General features: G+C 25.7%; 2 protein-coding genes across 2 annotated transcripts in view; one reads left to right on the plus strand and one right to left on the minus strand.

The window, feature by feature from the left end:
* Positions 1-25,095, minus strand: part of LOC112600506 (transmembrane and TPR repeat-containing protein CG4341-like) — a 267,606-nt gene that overhangs the window by 197,261 nt on the left and 45,250 nt on the right. The window contains 3 exon segments of the mRNA XM_025347744.1: positions 2,927-3,083; positions 3,085-3,169; positions 3,172-3,623. Coding sequence (XP_025203529.1) covers positions 2,927-3,083; positions 3,085-3,169; positions 3,172-3,623 — 694 coding nt within the window.
* LOC112600507 (acyl-protein thioesterase 2-like) lies at positions 10,710-20,250 on the plus strand. Its single transcript, XM_025347746.1, has 6 exons — positions 10,710-10,979; positions 14,087-14,118; positions 14,698-14,763; positions 16,467-16,764; positions 19,219-19,383; positions 19,762-20,250. Exons 1-6 carry the CDS (start codon positions 10,926-10,928, stop codon positions 19,804-19,806), a joined length of 660 nt encoding a protein of 219 aa, XP_025203531.1. The 5' UTR covers positions 10,710-10,925; the 3' UTR covers positions 19,807-20,250.

Here is a 25,095-nt window from a genome sequence, read left to right on the forward strand (position 1 = left end):
ATGACAGGAGTTCTCTAATATCTTTCAAAAGTTAAAGTTGTCTCTGTCTGTGTTCAAGTCCTTAAGTGGTAAACTTTTCAAAGCCTCAGTCAAAAGTTTAAAATTTAGATTTAAAAACTCTAAAATTAAATTAATTATTTTTGTTTCGAATACAATTGTAATTAAGTTACAATTCTAATATTGACCTAATTTTGAATGATAACTAGTTGAAATAAATACGATCATTTTATGATTTTAAATTTATTGTTTTGTGTTTATTTCTTGGCTAATTATTATTATTGAACTCGATTTAAAAGTTATATAGTCCACATAATTTTTGTAGTCACATTAGCATAAAACAACAATAATAATAATAATAATTTTTATACGCACTTACGGAAACAACACCCAGTGGACACAATAACGTTAAAATAATAAACCATTAATTTAACTACAGATATAGAATGGTAACGTTTTTATTAGACTGTTTTTATCTAAAAACGACGACTATAGAGAATCTTTTTTCGAGTATAGTAGTAAATAATTATTTTTAAATATGAACATCGCACTATCTTCATAGGCTAGGAGAGTTTCTAAAAATTGAAGGGCAATTTAAAAATACTTTCAATATTCTATTAATGTATTACTAAATACAGAATCACTAGCCATTTGCTAATAAAATTGCATCAAAAGTCTAAAATATTATATAACCACTAATTCAACATATCATACTTATGAGAGATTCTATAGTTAAGCCTCTCCTCACAGAAAAAAAAATATATATCGAAACCCTGATTTATACTTCTGTTATTTATAACATGTATAAACCGTATTTTTAATAAATTCTAAAATATCGGTTTGATTGGTTAATTTAAACACCAGACGATTTTCGATAAAAGTTCATGACCGATCCCCGGATTACGATAGTTAAATAACTCTTTTTCGCTAGAAACCCCAACTATATAGAGAACTATCAAAACTGTATAATATAGAATTGAAGTTGATTAAGTTGCATATTTTTATTTTTTATCAAGCTCATATTTCTTTTGGGGTAAAAATATTGATCAATCTACGAACGGAAAACATAATACCGTTAAAAAAAATCCTGTAAACATAAATAATATATTATTAAAATATTACGACGGTGTTTTATAACAATAATATAATCTAATATATTAAATTTGAATCGTTTTAATAAATTCATAATAATATAATTTTCTATGTTTTTTTTTTTTTAAATATATTATTTACACTCCCACACTCAAGATATACATAGATTTTATGACACATGAAAAATATTTTTTAAATTATATTGTCAACCGGCAGAACGCCTGTTATTTCTTAATATTTTAGTATGCATTGCCTTCTTCTAATTATTTTTAATATTTTCTTTATCAGATTCTAATCACTTTTTGTACTTGTATATTTTCAGTCTATATGTATTTTTTTAAATGCTACAAAAGTGGACACAATGAAGCTATAATATATTGAATTATAACTCGATAATTATGTAATACCTAAAAATAGGCGATGCTCATAACTACATATAGTATAGGAACAGTTGGAAAATACCAACATACAAAGTGGAAACATTGCGTTTATACATAGGTACATAAACAATATCTGTAAGTATTGGATAAGTCGGTTGTGCTATTTAATGAAATCGTATATAAACCTCATCTGTACATTATTATAAACTCTTTGTAGTATGACTACATGGTATATACACGTCCACATAATCTTTGAAAATCTTTGTACAGGATCTGAATATGGGTTCTATAGCTATAAGTAGAATAACCAATAGAACCTATACTCTCATTCACCTGTATTTGAGTGTTTACGTCGAATGATACATTTTATTTGGTATTAAATTTGTTGTCCCATAGACAAAATTATACTCAATTTTTTCACTTATCTATTACAGTTCTTATCGTAATTAGTTTAATTTTAGCATTCTATTCTTTTCTTCTGCAGAATATATCTAGTCTCCCATTATCGTATAATATAATATATATATAAGTAGATTAGAATACATAGGTGTTTAATAATTGATTGGAATCTAAGTATAGTGGAAAATTAAATACCTATTGAAAATATTGGTTATTCGATCAAGAATAATTGTTTTTTAAGCTATTTAAACTGAACGAATTCTTACATACTCGTACCTACAAAAGTTACATATGTATACTGTGAAGATACAATGCTCTGTAAAAATACATTTTTCAGTTTAGCCTAATAATATGGGGTGGGCTGTACAGTGATGGTATTTTCAAGCTACTTGAGGTACAACAAAATCTTGCAACAAGATCATATCTTAAAGACAAGAACTAATAGAATCCACTTTATCGAACTATAAGGAACTTATAAAGGTGTACCATTGAGATACCTGTTGTACACACTTGTTGGTATCTTAAATCCAACCAATAAAATTAGTCTTTTATCATTAATTTGACAATAAACGTGAAAACAGAGCATATGACTTTTGTATAAGGTTCATTTAAATAAATATAGAAAAATTTGAATTCAATAAGCATTTTTTTCTCAATGCAATCATATAATATAAATAAAAATCTATTTTTTAGCAATTAAAATAATTACTTAATGCTTAATCTTTATATTTCTAACTAGTTGTTGTACCAAAACTACCAACTATGTATTAAATGTATCTATACTAATTTTAAAATTATTTTAGATTTATTTGAAAAAAATGTTTGTACGTAAATTCTAATAACTCATTAACAACACTACACTCATAGAGATAATAATTAATAGTGGTAAATCAACGAATTACTGCATTGCGATTGCATATCGATGTATAGATATGCGAGTACACGGTGCATTCGGTTTTAACGAATACAATTTAATAACGACATTTAGCGAGAAACAAAAATGTTTTTATAACGATAAAAAAAAATAAAACTAAGAAAATAATTATCATCGAACTCACCTTGTTCGGTGACTGCTTGCTGGCGAACAGCACGTCGTACACGGCGCACACCGCCAGCACGGTGAGCCCGGTCTCTTTGGCCAACATGGACGCGGCTGCCATGAGCACGGTGGCCACTAGGCAGGCCCACTCGCGGACAGCGCAACACTCGGTGACGCGCGGGCAGGCCGTCCAGGTCGCTGGCACGTGCCCAGCCCAGGGCGGCGAAAACGGTGCGCACCGGGCCCAACCGGTACGTCCGCGGTGGCAACCGGCGTCGCAGCACACGACGCGCCGCCGAGGATCCGGCGTCCTGTCCCGGTGCCGGACGTGCGCCGTGTAGCACAGGAACGCGGCCAGGTAGAACAGGCAGGCCAGCAGGTCGGCGCGGCCCACAACACCGGCCACGGCCTCGGCGTGCACCGGGTGCACGGCGAACACGGCGGCGGCGGCGGCGGGCCGGCGGCCGGGCATCAGGGCCCGGTACACGGCGTACACCAGGTACGTGACGGCGCAGTGCAGCAGCACGTTGGCCACGTGATAGCCCTTCGGGTCCAGGCCGCCTGTCCAGTGGTTCAGCCGGAACGATGCCACGCACAGCGGCCGGTAAGACCCGTGCGAGCTGCTCGACCCGATCGGCGTGCCCCAGAAGTCGTTGGTCCAGATGTCGGTCAGCGGCGTGGCTCGCGTCACGTCCGGGTTGTTGACGATCGCTCGGCTGGAAAAGCACAAATGTCACTGGCGTTATGTTTACGTTTGTGTTGTGTGTCGTGCGAGCGCGGTAGTTTATTGTCGAGTGCGGGCGACAAGAGCAAAACCTCTTCCACGAGCATACAATATAATATACCGAGTTTTTTTGATACGAATATCATTACGGGATAAAATCATTATCCCGAGGATAATAAACAATAATATGATGGGCCGTTTGAATTTTTCACAGATCAATGAACGACGATGTTTACACTGCACAGTATGTCGTATAATATCCTGACTTTGTCTGATAAAAACGAACAAACATCAAGTACGGACGATACGGCACTATATATTATATCGTCAACTAATTCGACCGGTATTGGCCATTCGCCTGAGGTAAATCGGATATAATAGCACTCGACATATTATTCGTATCTAAAATTGTTTAATATATCTTTAAGAACAATCTCTGAAACTTATATAAAAATTTATCAAGTAGTTTCGAGTGCAGTATAAGCTACAAATATATCGTCATTGCCTTTTGTCGTACATTTAAATAACAGATAATTCTTTAAATAGATATTATATTATTTTATTACAAAAAAACCCTCTATAAACAACACACAGTGAGTTGACTAGTCTATACCATTTGGAATTTTCGTTTTTAGATATTATGTTTGTATTACCAATAATAGCAATTCTATTGGTTGAAAAATGAAACAAAAAACATTCCTCGTGTCTCGAGGAATGTGGGTGTACATTTTGTAGCCATTTTTTTAAGTAGTTTCAAGTCTATAAGTTCCTAATATAAACATAGCCACAATCACAGAAGATTATAATTTATACTATAACATAGCTTAATATTAGTACTATTAGCAATTAGATGATATGACATATATTTAACGCTAATTATAAAAAACGTATTTAATTTAAATGTACATGTCATATTAAAAAAACATACCATATATAGTACCTAATATTAAATTTAATGTTCTATTCAAAATTAAATTTTCATCAAAAAAAAAATAATAGATGTTATTAAAATGTATATTACCGTATGTAATATGCACTCAAATAAATGATTGGAGTTGTAAAATCTACTAAGGATTTTTGTGCTATAATATAATACAGACAAGTACACTATACGTTCAATACATTTTATGACGGATATAGTAAGGTCAATCTTGATAATAATTCGTCAACGACTGTTAACAATCTTTACAATATGAGTAAATACTACGCACGTATAAAACAATAAATAAAATATTCAATAGACAATCCAATTGCGCATTTTACTGTTATCTCATGGACGTTTTCTATTCGAATGACGATACACTGTTAAAAATTAAACACACTCAACTTAACGTTTAAGACATTTGAGTAATGGTGAAATTCACACATTACATCAGGGTCACCCATGTACATGTATAATTTGGAGTTATTTGAGGTTTTTAGTTGAACGAGTATGTTTGTTGTTTGTTATAAGTTATAACGATGTAAAAAATAACTCAAAATTACCTTTATCACGAACATACCATATTTACTTCTTAGTAATTTAATACATGCATAGCACGAATAGCTCGATTAAATAATAAATCAAAATTAAATTTGAAATTGTAATTATAACTTACTGTACTGTACTTGTAATAGCACCTAATGTGCTGAAATATTTTAATAATAATAAATAAAAAAATAAATAAATAATATTATAGTAATAATGATAAATCGTGTAGAAAAAAAAATATTTTATGTTTGATAATGTTTGATAAACTAAGAATACAACAGGATTCTGAGCGTGGCGATTTTTTTATTTTTGTTTCTAAAAACACTTTTACTAGTAGAAAACGTGATGAATCCGTTTGTCATCTCAGTAAATATTATCGTCGTAACGCTTAATAATATGTTATCTTTTTCAATTTTAGGGACTATGACAATAATTAGGTTGAACATATTATAATAATATTATACAGAACAACAGATTTCAAGTTTGAAAAATCACAGACCAAATCGTCGTGTCATGTTTAACCAACCGGCAAAAGGCATGGGGGGATGAAAACCGACCGATTTCGTGCAATGACTTGACCGTCTTGGAAATTTTTGGAAACCACCCAGAAACTGTCAAAGAAAACGTCCCAAAATAATGACAACACGACACGGTAAGCGAAAACATACTGAACAAGATAAATCACGAATCGGAAATGCTATAGTGATCGTATGTCGGAAGTAAATCGCACTACACTCCTACGGTGACGCGTGACTAACGTAAAGGGATATTGTGCATTATTCTTACGTTTTACATAATATTATGCAATGCACAATCAAACAACTTATTGTACCACGAATTTGAGATATTCAATTATTTATTGTCGTGGACACAAATAACATTTTTTTTTAGGGGGGGGGGGGTTGTTCTAGATAATAAAACATTTTTATCGTTAATCTTAAATCATACTATTGAATAAAAAAGTGTTTATAAAAAATATACTGTAATAAATTATTATAAATTAAAAGTTAATTTAAGTATAAAATCCTATTTGCGAGGTAATGTGAAAAATCTTTTTATAACCACTTTAAGGGAATTTGATACCATCTGTTTCTGCCGAATTTAGACATGTGCATTGTGTTTTGCCAAATGTACCAATTGATCTAGTGAAGTGATAATAAATCTGAAAATATATTTGAATTTGTCGTTAAATATACTTAGCATAGACTTTCCAACATTTTTGATATTATTACCTTAACCCCCCCCCCCCCAAAAAATGTATACTAAAAATTAAAACGTTTCTTGAGTAAGTACTAAATCTACCTCACACTACTACAGCATTATATGTGTCTTAGTAGTTATGGTACTATGTACTCGTATATTGTATATTATAATATAGACTATTAGGATATATTTATCATTATCGTTTTGTCCATAAATCTGTAAAATATGTTGGCTATAAGTATTTTTAAATTATGCCATGTACCTCTTACTTTATATACTTCAAAATGTCTCAAGAATTTAATAATAATGTGAACATTCGAGAAACAAACAATTTAAATGCGACTGAGACAAGTGCTCGTACAGCAGTGCATGTGAATTTGTTAGTTGTTTGTTCGTTATTTAAGTGGCACAAAGTTCATTTTTATTGTACTTCTAAGAAAATTTGAGTGTGTTCTACTAAATTGAATGAACTAAAATATTATTACCTAACGAACAAATTATTTAACGATCAGATTACTCAACTATAATAATTTACTATTGAGTTTCTACAAACATCAGTGTTTTCGCACTCTAAAATAATTCTATACGATTTTATCATTTCAAAAGACTTTTAATAACATATTTTATCATAACTTGTGTACAGATTTCGTTAAAACTAAAAAATAAAAATGATGTATTATATAATACTATTAATTTATTTTTAATATATATATATATATATACTTGTACTCGTATATTATATAGCTGGTATTATAGTCTTTATTTTGCATTTTTACTTAAACCTCTTCAAAAGGTTAGTCGCATCACGTTGTTTAATTATTTTAATATCCATTAAAGTATTTATATAAACCTATTTTTTGCTTTTAATACTTTAACAAGCATTATTTTTATTTTTTTTTTTGTCCAATTAGAATATCAGAATAAAATTAATTAAGATAAATTAAAAGCTATAAGAAGCAATTTTGAATTTTTGAAAATTCTTTAATTTATTTATAAATATTAATACACTTTAGAATACGCTTTTTAAACTCAACATAATACATATAACTGCCAGTCGTGCACTATTTAGACTCAAAAATATTCATTATCGTTTATTTAATATAAAACGATTTCACAATGAACGAATAAAATAATTAAACAACGGGACGAGAACTTATAATGAAAAATGCTTAAATTCCAATAATATTTTCAGATACAAACGACTTGGAATTTCTATCAAGCATTTTAATTACTTTTCCTATTTCTTATATTATTCTTTTTCTCATCAATGATTTATATAATTATACACAAACTGTATCTACAGTTTAATAACTGGATCACAATATTATTTGTTTTATTTTACATATTATATATTATTATTAGTTCCTCGATTTAAAATTAATTTATACATTAATAATTTTCATACGATTAACTATTATAAATTATAATATTATTATAATTATTATATATTTCAATATGTATGCACGCCATCAAAGTTATATTTTGATATGTAATTTATAGAGGATAGTGTAGTAATCATTTAATAGAAAGATGTTTAAATCACAACTACAATAAGACACTCATTAAAAGGAAAAAATTCTAAGTATTTTAAAATACGGTTTTTAGTATTTATTTTTTTTACAAAATCAAGTTTGTATCACCACAGGAAACTTAAAATTTACATAATTGCAAATTAATTACAATTAAAAGTTAGTTAGAATTCTTAAATCAGAATTTAAATAATTTCATTATTAAATTAAAAAATGGGGTTGAGCATGCTGTATCACTCAGTATTTTAAATTTTATTTTTTTAGTTTAATACTAGAAATCCAAAAATGTAAATCTTTTTAAGTTTTTAATTTTCTAAGTGAAATATATTGAAATTTATTGCTAATCAAAAAAATATATTTTATACGATTTATTTTTTTTCACACAGTCATTTTCAATACTTTTGAATTTTAAAGATCGTATTTTTATTTATACAATATATTTTAGGTAAGGAATAACATTTATTTTGATATTAAAATTGCATATCATATATTATTTACATTAGAAATATATTTATTTATTTTTTTTGTAGATATATAGTATATTTTATTGACATATTAGCATAATAAATGGCATAATTTATTTGCATTAACCATAGTGAATCTTATTTAAATTTCTACATTGTTCCTTAAATTATATCAGAGACGATGAAACTACGATAGTTAAATGTAATCATTACACGATAAAAATAATAACTAAGTAATAAGTAATGATTTAAATAATGACATTGCATCAAAATTGTAAACCCACTAAAAAGTAAAACAATAATAATAATAATTAAATAAAAAAATAAACGAGGTTATGTTGAATTATGTAATTGTATTAAATTAATACGTTCATTAATAGTTTAATAACTTCTATAATTTATTTTTGTCTCCCTCAAAAATAAAACATTGATTTCTTATTTTATATATTGTAAAATATGTATAGCGAGTAACTTGTTGATAACAAATGTTTTATAGTTATATCATATTATTAGATACTTGTGTAAATCGTATACATTCCCAATAATTATTCTTACCCTTGAATTTTGATAGAAACCCAATGTCATGCAACTCAGAAACGAATAATTGTAATAGCGGAATAACAGTGTAACGACCGGTAAAAATGTAGTTCGTATATTATCTATATATTTATGTGTGTACAGCGTATAAATATATAATAATTTATCGTACCGACGTCGTGTTCGTTCAGTTGTGTAGGTCGTCAAACTGGTTTACTAGATGGCGTTGTACATTCGCTAATAATACTGGTTGTGAATTATTAATGTCGACGTGAGCACCGATATCGTTTGCGATTAAAAAAAAATTTTATTAGACATCACTGGGAAAACCGAAAGATTTTCGCTATTGATAGCACTGCCGCAGCCAACCCGCTAAAAATCCATTACGATGGCAGTATTCTTCGTTCAATGTTCAATGTTAATTAAAAATTTACACTTGGTCGTTCGACCGTGAAAGCGTCACCAGACCGAGTTAAAACGCCCAAAGATAAGACTTTATGAAATGATAACGATTTTTTTTTCACTATTACCTTCTAAAGGGTACAATACAAATTATATATTTTATGTAATGGTAATCGAAAAACATTAAGTCAAAACTGAAATTAATCTTAAATCATCGACCAATCAAGAAACACAACAGATATTCAACAAAACGATACTATCAATAACGTGGGTTCACCGTTTGTGTTGAAATTTTATTGAACTATAACATTATATAAACAATTCAATTCATTTATTTTTTTTGTGTTTTATTAAATCAGTAGATATAGATTACAAAATATATATCGTATATATCGTGATAAAAATAAATGCAATATTTGTAGATATAATTGTTTATATATACCTATATATATATATATTCATATAAGTGTATATTAACGTAAATATTTATGAATAAATAAATGACAAAGTGGAAATTAATATTCTGATTTCATAGGAAATGGTTCGTTTATATTTTATATCTTATATTATATACGGTGTGTTTATAAATATAGACATGTGTATATGTCGTGATGATCAGTACAGTATAATAACTCTTTGATATTCATTTGCTGCTTATTAAACATTTTAAACGCGTGGCGAAATATGAAAAGTATTCATTTGAATTGATATATGTATTAAATTATTGGTATATTTATTGCCGATATATAGGTAATAGATAAATGTAGTTACTGTTGAATAGTCTAACCGGTAGTTCATTTTTCATATAGTAAAACATTATCATGCAGTATTAAATCTACCGAGTCAACAAATGGATATCAAACAGAAATTTGACTTTTTAAAAGGTTAAATTGATAATATTATAATAGTTTTAGTACGCTATTTTTCACGATTTATTTTTAATAACATTTTACGTTGTTAATAACTGTTTATTAACGAACAAACAAAAACATAAGCGATAGGGTTTGAATATTATTACACTAGAAAATAATATGGTATACATTTGAAAGTACGACGAAATAGAATATAAAATATTTTTCATCGGCAAAGTCAACACACACACAACACACTCACACACATGACGATACAAGATCGGCCCGTGTTGAATGAGTATAATAATATGTCGCTCACAATAATAGGTATACAATATACATATTATTTAATGGCCAAGTGGGTATACCACAATATTGTTATAACAGTCGTCATATTATCAGCGTTGCTCTATAAAATAATAATATACCTATAAAATATGATAGGTTACCTAACCGAGGAGTTTGGTGTTTGCGACGTATGTCTGTTACGATAAACCAGACCAATTTACAACGAAAGATTCTAAGGTCAAACTGTAATCAGTTCGGTATTAAAGAATCTAACCGATGCAATACAATAAATAATAGAGTTGTTTTATCGGTGGCATTGCGGCGATACCGAGCACATAATATATCGTATGTAGTATGTACCTAACAACACTCGTGTTAGACACACGCCGACGTTCGGACGTTTCGATTGGGTTATTAGGAATTAATAGCCATCTCGTCACATTTACAACATTTAAAATTGAGTAAATTTGGTTTTTTTGTCAACATTAAAGGGTCTTCTATCGCGTTTTATATCTTTAATAATATTATTGTAATTATTGTGTTCATACAATGTCAACCTACGATATGGTAACTATAGCCCCAGTGGGCAAACACACATCAACGGTAAGTAATAATATCACTTCAAAAAGGTTTTTTTTTTTTTTCATCTAAAATCAATTATGTATTACGTAACGTTATCGTTTTAATGAAAATATAGCTTTGTAGCGGTTTTAATAGTAAAATAACAAACTTACAAACGTCCCTGTCACGTACGGCATTTGAATTAGTTTCTCACTAGGATTTTTACCTAACTTTACGGTCTTACCTATTTTTAATATAACCAACATGAAAACCATAAAATAAAAATATAAATTTGCAGTAAAAAAATATAAGTGACAAAATAAACTTACCGATATTTTATTTGCATTTTAATTTAAACTATTTTAAAACTAGTGCTAGAATTTAGAAGAGCGGAATCGTATATTGTATCTGAGAAATATATACGAAATTAATTTGTATACGATGTATACAATTATTAATTTGTTTGCTCGTCAAACTTATCATTAGGTACCGAGGGAATAGATAAACGTATTTAACAATATGCTAGGGTCTTCCATATATTTTGTGCATTAAAATGTTTCAAAGGAAATCGGCGTGTTAGATTTGTGTAAAAAGTCAAGTCTACAACGATTTAAATTTAATTAAAGATTTGCTTAATCATGAGAAAATACTCTGGATAATACTTACACATGCAATGTAATTGTTAAAATAAAACGAAGATAATTTCGTTGAATACTAAACTTAATAAAACGAGTGAAAAACATAATATCTACTATATTATTATTAAACACGATCGACCAGATTACTAAAAAAATATTGAAAACGTAGTATGTTAACTTAATGTAATATTAGTTGTTATTATTTTTATACTACGTTGATATTATTAATAAATATAGTAGATTAGTAGATACAGATAAATTAAACTTATTTTAAAATTTAAAAATTTACTATGTTATGTCTTATGTGTCAAAACAGTTGTTTAATTATTATTCTGATATTTAATTTAAAAAACTTAACTTATTTAATGTGTACAAATATTGAATTATGTAATATTTAAATTTGAACTTAAAGTTTATAAATTACGCATCGTTATTGCACTTTTATTAGTTTATCAAAATATGCGTCATAATACACCAAACTCCATTATGATATTAAATGTATAATAAAAAAAAATTGAATTGTATAAATTGTATTAAAAAAAAAAAACTTTATCATTTTCAAAATTGAATACAAAATTACAATACATGAAATCATTTTTGTCTCTAGTTTCCAAAGCATTGTTTTGAAATAGCAATAGTTCTGTGTCAAGTCTAGTATCAAAATATATTATATTTATCATTGTTTAATTTACTAGGGGATTCATTTACAAACAATTTAATTCCCAAACTCAACTTTAAAACAATTTTATTGAAATTATTATTGATATTTTATTATTATTATAGCATATTATTAGCATTCTTTTATTGGAAGTAAAAAGTTTTAGTATATTTCAATTGACACGTTATTTTAAATTTCAATATAATTGATTATATTTATAATCAAATAACGATCCAGTGGTGGTTTTTATTAACTAATACGTACTTAGTACCTACCACACAGTTTTTTTTATGCTTATCGAATTTTAAATTATTTTAGTATATTTAATTATAAATTATAAAAAAAAAAAAACATGCAATTTAAACTATTTATGGGAGACGTTAAATTAGATAATTATTCAATATTACTTACACAATTAATTTATCTGTTTAAATATTTTTAAAGTTTACTTAATTGTTACTCGACAGTATTATTACTTTTACTTTATATAATAATTATATAATATATGTATTCATTTTATTTTAACTCGATATTCATATGTAGAAGCATTTATTAAATATACATATTTATCATTTTATCATTGTAGTAGGAATATAAAAACATGTTATATTTTTGTTATATTTATACTTAAGATGAATCCAATGTACCGATATGATAAAATTATGTACAATTAATTACACATATACCTAGTTTATGAGTGAAAAATAATAGTATATTCATTAGAGCTGTAGTTTTTAAATACTGTTTTCAAAATCGTATTGACTTTATGTCAATAAAATTAATAAACAGTGTTTTATTGAAATAGACAAAATAGCCAAGTTCGTAGTAGTTAGTTATGTCCCTCACGGCAGATTAAAACTTATTTATAAATATATTATGTACAAACAATGTACTACAACTTTAAAACTAATAGAAGTATAATTTTCAAGTAAAACATAACTAAATCCATTAATAGTGAATTCATTATAAAATAAATCATTTACAATTCTTTGAATTAAATACAAAATCTATCTTATTTCTTACACATTTAAAATAATGAATATCGAGATAGCATTTGTGTATAAGTTTATCAAGGTTAAAACATAAATAAATTTAAAAAAAAATTAACTAAGATATATAATTATACGTATTAACAATTTAATATTAATTTAAAATACTGAGTAAAAGTACCTTCAATAATTATAATTATAATTTATAGCCAATAATTTAAAATTTATTTTTATGTTATGTATTTTTAAACTTCAAAGTCATTTCAATTAATTAGATTTTTCTCTTTTACCTGTATGAATTTATGTATAACATTTGAATAAAACTAAAGATGTTGAATTAATATTAAAAATACAAATACAAAATTATGTTGGTTCATGCAATTATTTTCTATTTATCAGTATTTTCTACTTCATAAATATTAAATAGTTGTCATTAATTTAATCTAAGACATGTATTATGCACACAAAAAAAAAAAAAATATACTATTATAACAAAACGAAAAAATATTGATTCCGTTAGGCGTAAGTTGCAGCTATCTGTCATACTTAATTTAACTAGTAATGTTATACTTCCATTTACCAGAAGAGTATATGTATACTCATCCCTATTTCATTTTCCCAAGATAGGCTATTTCTTCTCGGTTTGTGGGTCAAGCCATGAAATACAATGTTATTTTAATAATTATTATTATCGAAGAAAAAACATAATCAATATTTTATATAAAGTAGATAATGTGATCAGAAGCATAGTTTATTTATTTATCCGTATAATACACAGATCATTTAGTACAAAATTATATACTTAAAACTGTAATTTTGTTTGTTTGATAGATTAATTTATACTTTTTTTTTTTTTGTTTACAGATTATTTTTTTCCACGGTCTTGGTGAATCTGGGTAATTCAAAAACACTTACAAAGCTTTAAATATTGATAAAAACTCTGATTTTTTTCGTAATAAAAAGCTATATAGGGCGTTTTTGTTAAACAAAAAAAAGAAATAACTTCAAGATATTTATAAAACGTTATTAAACTGTAAAAATTCATTGTAATTTTCTGAAATTTAATGAAATATTGCGTATCTACCCTCTTAAAAGTTTTATCTGAGCGTTGCTTCCAATATATAATTAATTTTTTTATATAGAAACATATAGAATATCTACTTTTTTTTACAACAAAAAAAGTTAATAGAAGTAATCTAAAAAGTATTTAAAAATTTAAATTGTAAGAAAATTTACTACAAATTTAGTTATAGTTATAGTTTACTATAATATTTTAGTGTTATTTTTTTTTAATAGTTTATTTTTAAATTTCTATTGGTTTAGATTATTATTGATTATTTGATACTGATATTTGATATTTCGTTTTTAAATTTTGTTCTTAAAAACTGTTAAAAAAAAAAAACAGTAACAATGAATTCTTGAAAATTGGCATATTTATATCATATTTTGTACTTTTGTAATCATGCTTTTTTCAGAAACATTTGGGCTGAGTTATTGACAAATTTACGCAAACCAGGTACGAAGATTATCTGCCCTTCTGCGTGAGTTTACTTTACAAAATATATCGTACAAAAACCAGTGGCTTATACAATAATAAAAGGGATATCAGATCGCTATAACTTTTTATTTTTTTGAGTTTTATAAAATAATTTTCTTTTTTTTAATTAACATGTTTTATTATAATTAGAGCTCGGAAGTTGATGCATTTTGCATTTTTTTTTTTTTTTTGAACTTTTTAGACAAATCTCTTCTGGCCACAAATCTGCTTCATAAGCATGTGAATCTGAATAACTAATTTTTATTTTGCATTTTTTGCATTTTTTGTTGTTTATTACTTTTTAAATCATTTTTTGACAATTTTAGGTAATTTTCTCACATTTTTAGTCATTTTTTCTGATTTCACACTAGTTTATTTCTTATTGTTTCTTGTCAACCATTATGCCGATAACTTAAAACATGGAAATCACCACAGACTAAGATTAGTACCTATCCAATTTTATCTCGACGATTACATTTGTCGTTGTCATAATGATTTTGATTTTTAAATAATTTGTAAACTTTGATAAATTTATAAAACAAATATTTTTTATTTTTTTATTTTCCTATTTTAAAGACATTTTTGTCATTTTTATTTCATATTTTGAATTTTATAGTAAAATAGAGTAAAATATTTAAAAAAAAAATGTATTTTTATTAATATAAAACTAATATTTGTATTTTTTTAGGACATTTTTTGCAATTTTTATGTTATAATTGCATATATTTTTTTAGGTAATTTTTTATTGTTTTTAAAGTCATCAACTTCCGATTCCTAATTATAATTAATAAATATTTATAATACATTAATACCAGTATTATATAAAATTATATGTATGTTAGTCCCTATAGTATATTATTATTATACACAAGTTATAGACAACAGATTTGATTATCAATTTTACCATCAATTGTTTAAAATATATTAAACCAATCCGTTTTTAACATAACAACATGTCCACACAAAACAAACAAAATATAATTAAAAATTAGTTTTAGATTAAAAACATTGCCGATTATAATACTTTTAGAGAATTATAGAAACAATTATATCGCACATTTTCAAAAATTAGTTATTGAAAGGTAATAGTCAATAAAAAAAATAATAAGATTTTTGTGTTTAAAATTCCTTTAAAAGTATTTCCGAAATACTGTTTTCTATAAATCGTATACATATTTTTACTCTAAAATAATGCTGTAATGCCTTTAAAGTTTGTTTGCATAAACATATTTAACTCGTTAGATTTAATGTGTCATTACTGAGTCTAAACGTTAATAGTTAAACGTAATAATTTAAATATTAAAATTTAAGCACTTTTATCATAATAAATAAATATCATGATAACTTTATTTCAATATAGGCATCATTAAATCATTGAATTTGGGAGGTTAAGGCTTAAAAAAATTAATATTTTATAAAATTATAGTCTATTTTAGTGTTATACAAGTACTTCAAAATGCCTAGTTTTCTGTTATAGTTTAGAAATATTTTTTACTAGTCTCTCCTTCCTATTATATAAAAGCTATATGTATACGCCACTGGCAAATGCTAAAAATAATTTATTTTAAACTAAACACCACGTTACTATATACTATGAATCGATTGATAAATCGATTTTTTTGATTTTTTTAACAATATTATTATGGTAACAGTATATAGCAATAGTAATAACAAATTATTTATTTTTTTTAACATTGTATTTTCAAGTCCCAAGATACCATTAACGTTAAACAAAGGTTTCGCGATGCCCGCGTGGTTTGACTTGTCTACTTTGAATGAAGACGCGCCGGAAAATGAATCGGAAATATTGCGTGCTGTGGACAACGTACACGCGTTGTTGGACGAGGAATTGGCTAAAACGCGATTGCCGCCAAAGAAATTGTTGCTGGGTGGTTTTTCACAAGGCGGAGCGCTGGCTCTGTACGCTGCACTTACGTACCACAGGCCATTAGCCGGAATTTTGATCCTGTCTTGTTGGATACCATTACACAAGACTTTCCCAGATGTGAGTAATAATTAGGACTGAAAATCTAATTTCCCAATTAGTTTTTAAATATGCCCTTAAATAAAAATTTTATTCTTTAAAAAAAAAAAAAATGTTGAATAAAATAATAAACACAGATATTTCATTCATGTTTGATGTATAAGAATAAAGTAATGATGAGTGACATGTACATCAATTTCGACGTTATAAATTCGTATTATTGAAAAATAAATTAGTTGAAAGTAGCCTAAGTACTTATGTTATCTTGGTAGATAGGTAGGTACATTTTATTTTTTCAAAATATCACTATTTTCGAATGATAAATAACTTTTATTTTTAAAATATTTATATTTAAACCTTGTTAACATGACATATACGTCGTATACATTTTAAAATTAGATTTTAGTGTTAGATGACTTAAAAATCCTAAAAAGCTTAAAACATTTTTTTTTAATTATTTAAACATGAACAATTATTGTTTAAAATAAAAAACAATAAGTTATTATTCTTATACCAAAATACGTATAAGAAACAAAAATATAACAAAACGAACGATTGTATAAAGCTATTTTCGGCAAACATTGCTAAGTCGGAATCACTGCTCTAGTCATAAAATTATAATAGACTATCAATAAATCGTACAATTTATTTAAAATTTAACTGATTTAGAATAATATATATGTGTCGCATCTACCATGGGGTAAATTAATTATATAATTTATATAATTATTAAAACTTTAAATCGATTTAATATCTAAGTGAATGATAATACCCAAAAATATTCTTTTTTTAGCTAATGCTTAGCCGTCTATTGATTCACATGTTTCTTTTATATAAAATGATTAATCATTTTTAAAATTATACATTTCTATTACAATGATCTACTAAATTACGAAGTACATTAAAAACCAATTTTATTGCACACCTTGTTTTTTAAACACTATTTATGATTTGTTATTGTTATTAGGCGCTTATTATTTTTACTGTATTAGATACTAATAGTAAAATGTTTAATAGAACCTCTTACTGACTACGAATAAATTTAAAATCTAAAAACCTAAAATACTTAATTTATTAATTTAATATATGTTAATATTTTAAAAATGGATTTATTAAATTTCCATTAAGAATTCAATTGGTTATGTAACATTTAAAACACACCAAGAAAATTTCATATTATTTCTTTAAAATGATCTCCATTTGAAGCTATGATATCATTTAAAATATAATTTATTCATTGTTGATAACATAACTAAATAATACGCTTAAAAATAAATTATATATTTGATTTTAATAAAATTATTTTTTTAATAGCATTAATTATTCTTGGTTTTATAATTTTATAATAGCTAATTTATTACGGTAACGTTTTTATCGCCTATTTATTACCATCCGCGGTAAGAAGCAACTAAATCATAAATTAAATCAAAAGCCAAACTTTAATGTACTATTTATTAGTAGGTATATTTTTTTTTATCTTGAATAATAACTTGATTTTTTTTTTTTTTTTTTTTTTTTAACTAATGGTCTTTTTATGGATTACAAAATTTTACAATTAAATTAATATTGTTTAAATTAAATATAAACTATTGAAAAGACTTGTACAATTCTCATACAATATAGGTACCTATATAACAGTTATATATATATATATTAAAATATATTCAATGAGATTAATGACTCATAGTTATAAATTAAAATATTTATAATATATTATATTGATGTCAACTTATTTTAAACTATAATTAAAAAAATTTCGTCGAATTTCAGTTTATATTTTCAAAATCTTAATTAATTGAACTAGATGAATAAAATAAAAACAAACACACATACAATGAAAATAGATTAGCATATAAGTAATTCTTGAATTATAATGTTTAACTATAAATTATTGACTATATATCTCCACTTATCGGGATATCATGCGTTTTATAACTTCAATTGAGAATCATCACGACCAATTTTAATTTTTTCACTTTACAAGACGAATAAAAAACTTTTTCGTTGCAAAGAATTTTGAAAAATAGTAATCCTTTAAACAATAATTAACTCTTAAATCCTTTTACTATTGCGTATTCGTGAAAAGTTATTTTCACAAATGATTCATGATAATGTTCTTAATTGTGAAGTATATATATATAAGATAAGCAATCATTCTTACTGAAAATAATATTTAAATATAGATCATTAATTTGCTTTTTATAATGTAGCAGATGAACTTTAGATAGAAAATTATAGGTAACAAACGTTTAGGTAGGCCACGATTTTGATTTTTCATAGTGAACATATTTTAACCTCGAACTAATAAGTAATAACACGTAGTTTTTAAACTTTTAAAAATACTAATGTATCATAATATAAAATTGGATCAAAATTAGCCATCATGATTCTTTAGTAACATTACTATTGTGATGCATATTTATTTTTCATATCCAAATTTGTATATTAAATACATAATTCTTTTTTTATCATTAGGCGGCCACGAATAATACCAATATACCAATATTCCAATGTCATGGAACAGAAGACCCTGTAATACCTTATGTATGGGGAACAAGAACATCAGAAATATTAAAAGAATTTACCACCAAAAGCCAATTCACTAGCTACGAAGGTTTGTTACATCGTACTAATGAAAAAGTAAGTGAAGAATCTGAATGATGTTATATTTATTAAATTTCTAAAAATAAAAAGTAATATTTCATTATAAATACGTGATATATAGCTAAGATATTTTTTTTTTTTGCATATTTAAGCTTTTAAAATACACATTTTTCATTTGATTAGTCCTTATAACTTTTGTTCTAATTAACTTTACAGTCTAGCTTGAAATTGAGAACAATAAAAGTAAACAATTAAATAAGAAAATGTATATTTAAGTTTCAATGTTTATCTTAAAAAAAAACCTATAGGTACCTATTTAATTAAAATATTTATATTTATACAATATACTCGTACATTCATAATAAATCACATAACGTCAACTATAATTAATAAGCAATTTGTTTATATTTACAGGAATTGGCAGATATAAAAACATTTATTCAAAAGACTGTGACATGAACATTTTTACATCGAACAATACAAGTTAAATTGGGCTTAATTACTCATAAACAGTATACCAACGTGTATATTTATAACATAGGAAAATTGGTATTTTCTAGAATTCATTTTGATTTATGACACATTTTATGGATAAAATAAAGTACACAGATATTTTGTGTTAAAACCAATAATCTATGACATTGTAAGTGTTAAAAACCGCTTTGATTATAATAAGTGGTACTTGAAAATTATTTTATCCCATCCATTATAATGTCATACGTATTATTATTTCCCACAAATTGAGAAAATTAATACATTCCTTTTTCATAACATATATTTTTTTCATTTAAATGTAAAGTTAATTTTCAACTAGGACGCTCATGAAAGGGGTGGTTAGGCCTGGAGTACAGAGACCTGACTATTTTTGGACTTCTTATATTAAATATTATGGGAAATCGTTCATTATTTTTCTATTTTTTACCTATAATTTTAATTTATAATAAGTTAAAATAATAGTTAAGTGATTTTATAAATATGACTTAAAATGTGTATATCTACAATTTAAACAAATGTTAATCTATATATTATCATTTTAATTGATCAAAAAAATAGCATCTAAAACTAGATAATTTTATTACGTAATACATAAAAATTAAAATTAATAAGTAGAGCAAATATTTTTTTTTTTTTAATTAACTGATTATTAGAGAGTTTATTAGTATGTTTATGAACATAATCAAATATCTCTTTTCGTTTTTAGTTTGAAAGATAAGTTTTTTAGAGATAAAAGTCTTTTTGGAATAAAAATAGTTTAAACAATTATCTACTTAACTATTTAATTATTAAATTAATTTAAATAAATATTTTAGTTTATAGTTTCAAGTATTTATTTTACGTAATTGAAAAAAAAAATCAAAGTTTTATTGGTTTCAATAAATCAAATGATTCTTGTAAAATAATCACCCTAGTATATGCATTGATGATTAAAAAGTTTATTCAAATATATCGTTCAATATAAAAAGAAATCAATATATATTTATACTTGAGATTAATAATTTATCAATTAGCAAGAATGCAGAGTAAAATTCAAAATAACGTACTGGTATCGATAACGGGGAAATAGTTCTTTCTTAATTAAGGGAAACATCGTAATACTACGTTTAAATTGTAAAAAGAAATACATAATTTAATTTTAAGGTGTATTTTGTTTAAAGTTTTTGGATTTGTAAAATAACCAAAAAGAATATTCTTCTGTTATACACATTTGAAGAAAACTCTTGACCATTTTTCGGCGTAGCCTACTCCTGCAACCTAATAATTATTTTTTTTAAGTTCAACGTGGCTTTTAACATGATTATGTACATGATAAGATTTTTACAAACATCCGTAGTGTTATAGACACACACGCATAGTTGTTGTATCTATCTAGCTCTGACGATAATATTATAATAGTTATGAGAACTACGTGAATTATTGCTCGTCTAAATCTCTAAACCGCAACCCTCAAATAATATTATAATATGTATCGTATACGCGTATATTGTTATGGCGTTAGACTTTTTCCATAAAAAAGTGAAAAATAAAATATTCGCATAAACATTTCACAATATTTCACACCTACATTAGTAATATAAATCGTTCGCACAACTTCTTTACATTATATTATTATTATATTATGTGCTTGTAATATTATAATATTATAGACGCTCTATAATACGTGTAAATTATGCTGAGAAACACCTAAGCTGGTTGTCGAATGAGCCTTCGCATAGTAAAGATCTTGGTAAACATTAGGGAATAGGGGCTTAAATATTCGATAACATATAGAACCTTCACACCATACCTAAAAAACTTACCAATACAAACATTTTTAACACTTCAATACTACATAGATACTTGGTAAATAGTTATTTGTTATAAATAAAATTAAACATGTATTTATTAATAATAGCTAATACTTTAAGATAATATTTATTTTTTTATTTTTATCAGTGATAAGGTTCTTACATTATTAACCAAGTAATCTCTCCGATTTGCTCCCAATAGTTTGATAACTATTTATGGCCAGGTTTTATATGACTTTACAATGAATTGAAAATATAATAATCATGTATATTCCACAATTTTTTTTCATTAATATTTAATTATTATTAATAGAACAATCATGTAGTTATATTAATATATTATACACATTTAATTAAAATTAAAATTTATTATTTGACAATGATTACTTTTATTTCTTGTAAATGAAAATACATTTTAAAGATAATATCAAACACTATTAACCTTAATAAAATATATAAATTTAAGTATACGGTATACTCTTTTATTCTTATGAGCAGAAAATATGCTGAAATGTATTTAAATGTAATTATAATTACACATTCAGTATACAAAATAATAAAGATTATTATAATAGTTGATTAAGTTACTGCAAGTAAAATATAATTTTGGAGTTTTCGGTGTATAAAAATTAAACGTCTGGTTATTGAAGTTACAAAGTACCAATCTAAAACCATCAACCCAGCTAAAAATTTACAAAACTTTTAAGATTACAACATGTGTTACGAACTATATATAATATACAAGTAAACACTTTAGTCTTTACTCATACATAGAGCAGTCCATCTCTCTAGAACTTGTATTCTACCATGCGTAATGATAAATATAAACTTTGATAACCTCTTAAATAATGACGTTGGTTTAAGTAATAATGCAACACTCAAAACTTATTTAAGCATACCTTAACCCTCTTAAAATTGTTTTCGTATCAACACGGTGATAAGAACGTCTGTTAAAAAAAGTGTTGGTTAAATACATTACAAAATTGCGCAAATAATAATTGTATTAAATTATGACTATAAAATCGTTGTTCAATATATTTTTTTTTTAATAATCACTTAAAGTTTTAATAAAACTATCCTAAAAAGTAAAATTTCAACTTGATCTATGAAATTAATATTGTAATAGGAAGTTAATAACCGTGACGACAACATGATTAATTCCTAAAATATAAAGCCAATAAATTGAAATATATACAAGGGAGTAATTTCTATAAACGTGCGGATTAACAAACGAGAAGAACAAAAACTTAATAATCTTCTTAATTAAAAGTTATTGTTTTAATTATAAATAATGTGGTAGAATATATGTTATTCTCAATATTTATTGTTTTTCTTTGTAATTCTCTTTTATTAATAATTGTATTGGTGATATTTGAGAAATATTTTAGATTGAGATGTTATATAATATTAAATTGGTTTTCTTCGCTATATCAAACGGAAAATAATAACCCTATAGGCTATAGCAACTGATACAGGTATATGTAGTGATATTCAAAATTTTTTCTCTCAGTATATATATATATATATATATATATATAAACATTTTATGTGCACCTACGTATATTATTATTGTCACAACGTGTAAGGGAGGACACTAACATGAGATAGCACAGAAAGCCAAAGAGAAAATTGGTAGCCTTTCGTTCAGTTACGTATTTGCTGTGGCAGTAGGTGTTGTATGTAATGCTATAATATTATATAATATGAGGTACATATTTATAATAATTATATATTAAAATGTGGAAAATAATAATCACCAGTAAGCTAACATTCATGTGTTCAACACTAAGTTTAACATAGGTTTCTATGTCACTTAAAAAGACCAGTGTTTTTTGAACTGTTATTAATAATAGTTCTGATGTTGAAAACAAATTACAACTGAGAGCTTGTAAAAAATGAAACTAAATTATCAAGTTTGAAAGAAAAGATAAAAGCTATTAAAGAAATATATGAAAGTAGAATCTTGTTATGATTTAAAGTGTTTCTAACACTCAGCTGCAATATCAACTTTAATTATGTAGAAAATTTGCCCTACAATTTAACTATACATATATAGTTTAGGGAAAATAAAGTATTGTTTGTATTTGAACGAAGATCAAGGTAAGAGGTGCCAATGAAAATATACATGCATTTACAAATATCTCATACCGGAATTGTCTTAGAAAGATACTATTTATTCAGATAACTATTTTCAGGCCAACCAAAAGAATAAATTCATGTGGATTGTACTTGTATAGCTATTAACTATAGTCTGATTTCTCTTATTACCCCAAATTTTGATAGTAGGGCACACAAAATAGAAGGATTCAGTACACTCTACAATTGAAGAAACAAAAGATAATTGTACTTAGAGGGGTCAATATTTTCTCCCCTACTAGGCTACAGTCATCAAACAACAAAAACTGGAAAACCATTCAATTAAATGAGCTACATAAAAGATTTATGAGATTTTAGCAATTAGATAAGAATATTGTAACAATTTTAATAAAACACTACAGGTCAAACTGTTTTATGGAGATGTGAAATGTATTGAGTAACAAAGAATTCAGATAGATTCTTTATAAAACAACTTCGGAGAAACAATTTTAAAGAAATTATATTTTAAAAAACTAGAATTCAAAATAAAATCATAACATCAATTAAATTGCATTTCTGAAGAGCTGAATCACACAAATTAAAAAGCTTACATGTTCATTATGTGAATAAAGCTTGTTCCAAGAGATCTACGCATGTTTTTATAAAAACTTAAAGTGTCTGAAATTAATAATACTAATAACAACAGAGTGATTAATTTATAAAATTATAAATTATTTGCAATTTCTAATGTTATTATACTCATCATAAGATCCATGATAATTATAATAGTAATGGTTTTTATTTTGTATGTTTGATTACCATATTTTGTTGATTTTTTCAAAAATAAGTTCACTTGATGAACAGGTAATCATTTTTAATTTTATTTTAATAATAATTTTTAAACTATGATTAAAACAACTGTAATAATTTGTTTGGATATTTATTATTTCTCTATACCATTATCATACTATTCATAATAAACAACACTTAATCAATTTAAGTTACTAATAAATAGTTATAATATAAATTATTACTCATTGGTAATTTCAACAGTTACCACATCATTATATAGAAAATGTTCATGACGTCTTAAATACAATACCTATGTTTAATAAAGTGGCCATCTAAGAAATCAATTCTGTTCAATACAAGTCACATATCAAAATTGTGCATCTTGATTTACTTAAAATTATAAATGAACTCATAATTTTAAGGTTTAGAGATGTATCATAATGATTGAAAATTAATATTGAAAGTATGATTGAAGATGATTTAAATATTAAATTTAAAGCATAAGTAAAACTCATTAAAAATATCTTAAGTTCAAACCAAATACGTTTTCTCAAAACTTAAATTTTGAGGTGTGGCAGTCTTATTCTGAGGTACG

The sequence above is a fragment of the Melanaphis sacchari genome, unplaced genomic scaffold (genome assembly GCF_002803265.2).
Source record: "Melanaphis sacchari strain LSU unplaced genomic scaffold, SCAv2.0 Contig65_pilon_pilon, whole genome shotgun sequence".
Taxonomy (NCBI): domain Eukaryota; kingdom Metazoa; phylum Arthropoda; class Insecta; order Hemiptera; family Aphididae; genus Melanaphis; species Melanaphis sacchari.

Coding starts and splice junctions, on each gene's coding strand:
- LOC112600507 (XM_025347746.1), top strand. CDS start 10,926: ATGTCAACCTACGATATGGTAACTATAGCCCCAGTGGGCAAACACACA. Junction 14,119..14,697: donor CACGGTCTTGGTGAATCTGG/GTAATTCAAAAA, acceptor TGCTTTTTTCAG/AAACATTTGGGCTGAGTTAT. Junction 14,764..16,466: donor AAGATTATCTGCCCTTCTGC/GTGAGTTTACTT, acceptor TGTATTTTCAAG/TCCCAAGATACCATTAACGT.